This window comes from Vollenhovia emeryi, unplaced genomic scaffold (genome assembly GCF_000949405.1).
Source record: "Vollenhovia emeryi isolate VEMERY1.0 unplaced genomic scaffold, V.emery_V1.0 DF945099.1, whole genome shotgun sequence".
In the NCBI taxonomy this organism is placed as follows: Eukaryota; Metazoa; Arthropoda; class Insecta; order Hymenoptera; family Formicidae; genus Vollenhovia; species Vollenhovia emeryi.
The window spans coordinates 1-2,278 of NW_011961267.1; the positions used below are offsets into that span (position 1 = coordinate 1).

At 41.6% G+C, this 2,278-nt stretch overlaps 1 protein-coding gene across 1 annotated transcript; it reads left to right on the top strand.

Annotated features, from left to right (window-relative positions):
* Positions 1-401: 401 nt before the first annotated feature.
* On the top strand, positions 402-2,267 carry LOC105561935. Its single transcript, XM_012012333.1, has 2 exons — positions 402-1,591; positions 1,627-2,267. The coding sequence occupies exons 1-2, from the start codon at positions 1,005-1,007 to the stop codon at positions 1,634-1,636; spliced, it is 597 nt and encodes a 198-aa protein (XP_011867723.1). The 5' UTR covers positions 402-1,004; the 3' UTR covers positions 1,637-2,267.
* Positions 2,268-2,278: the final 11 nt, after the last annotated feature.

Consider the following 2,278-nt stretch of genomic DNA (forward strand, 5'->3'; position numbering starts at 1 on the left):
AGCTCTCTACGGTCGCTACATCGAGAAATTCAAGCGATCTAAAATCATTCGCGCGCGACTTTGGTGTTCGCGTAAAGTTCCACCGCGTCTCAGCTGCGTTGAACGCGTCGAGCGGAATTACCGTCGCCGGAGCTCGCTACTTGTGTCGGTCGGACAAGGATCCGCGCGTTTCCTTGTCCTCATCCGGTCCAGCATTCCTTCAAAGTATTGTAGTCCCTAAATGTTCATTTCAATTTATTTCTGTTCTCTTGTATCGTTTGTTAATAAAGTTAGGGGAGGTTGTCGATGATGAGGGATCTGTAGAATATCTCGAAGATCGTCTTCACTTGAATCTACAATTTCTGAGTCAACTTCGACTAAATTGAAATCCTCTGTAAATCGCAAAATCATCCGCTGCTCCTGTCCTCTGTTTTAAATTTCGTATCGTCATCAAAACATGTGGTCGTTGCTTTCCCCTTGCTTTGTCTCGCAGTTTTGGTGACCATCCTCTGGCTCCGTTCAAACACGGTCCTTATCATCTCAACGGTCTCTCCTTGTCCGATCGCTACCTCGGAGCATCGGTGGATCCAGAGGAATCTGTAGGACTACCGTGACTCGATCCTCGGGATCTTCGAGGAGTTGAGCGAACGCTGATACAAGGCTCAGCAAACCCGATCTCTACCTTCGCGTCTCAATCGAGGCGGAAACCGGGCCTCGTTTCGGACTGAGGAGACGCTCAGTTTTACCGAAACAGTGATTCTTAATGATGTTGTCGGATAGACGTCAAAAAGAAGATCTCCGATTGGTGGAGCCATTTTGCAGAAGCTCGTGATTGGGTATAGAGTTCCGCAACGTGCTACGTATGGCTCATGTAAGGTGTGGCGTATAACCGCATTAACCGCCCATTCCGAGATCGACTGTGGCAGCATTGAGCAGCAGTCAGTTACGCTCGACGAATTGTGATTTTGGCGGCGAAGATACCACGTACATTTTACCCGTACCTGCAACAGGAAAGATACTTAAATATGAAACCTTATATTAAATTATCCACCTCGCGGAAATCGTTGCATAAATTGTCCGTGAGACAACGAAGAAGGGTTATGACTCAAGCAAGAACAAAGAACTTGCGTTTGCAAATTTCTCGTGCATGTAACTTTGCTCATATACAATCGAATAATTCTACATTGCAAGATATTCCTGCTTCATCCATTGTAGGATCTTCCTCGCATCGGTTGCACGATAGTTTTTCGAGTAATATTAATATCTTAGACGATAATATTGACGATATTAGACGTTGTGTTAACGTAGAAGATGATACGGCATCTTTGTCTTCCACGTCTTCACACGGTTCTCATGAATCATCTTCACTTTCAACTACTTCGTCAGAACCATCTTTTTCCGAACACTTAGCGTCTTGTTTTGTTGACAATAATTTGACGCATTCCCAAGGTAACAGTGTATTGTCGGTTCTGAAAACACTTACCTGCTTCTCTAATTTGCCCAAGGATGTTAGGACTCTTCTAAATACACCACGACATCGTGTCGTGGTATGTAAAGTCGAACCAGGAGAATACATTCACTTCAACCTGGAAACTGGAATTGTCGAAAGTGTCTCAAATTCTTTATTTGTAACTGATCTCACAGAATTAGAACTTGATTTTAACACAGATGGATGTACGTTGGATAAATCAGCTTGTATTCAAATCTGGCCAATTCAATGCAGAGTGTCAAATTTGCAAAATATAAAACCAATAGTTGTAGGAATTTATAAAGGTACACAAAAGCAATATGATCCCAATATTTTTTTCGAAAAATTTGTTGTTGATGTTAGAGCAATTATGTCCAATGGAGGTATACATTTTCGTAGCAATAATAAAATTCCAATAAAATTAAGATGTTTTATAGCTGATGCACCAGCTCGAGCTTTTATTTTAAATCAACGTGGTCATATGTCTAGTCACCCCTGTTCCAAGTGCAAAGTTTCAGGTACACTAAGCGAAGGCCGCAATGTCTTTAATGGTGTAAATCATCCTCTTCGTACTGATAAAGACTATGTATCATGTATAGACGAGGATCATCACAAAGAAGGTACAAGTCCACTATCGGTACTGCCAATGGGAATGGTTTCGCAAGTCCCTTTCGAATATATGCACCTTATATGTTTAGGTGTAATGAAAAAATTGTTAACTGCGTGGGTACACGGAAAATACTCAAGGAAAGCAAAGCTTTCGGGAAGATCTATTTCTATAATATGTAATCGGTTAATAACTTTTAAAAAATATTGTCCTACGGAATTCGC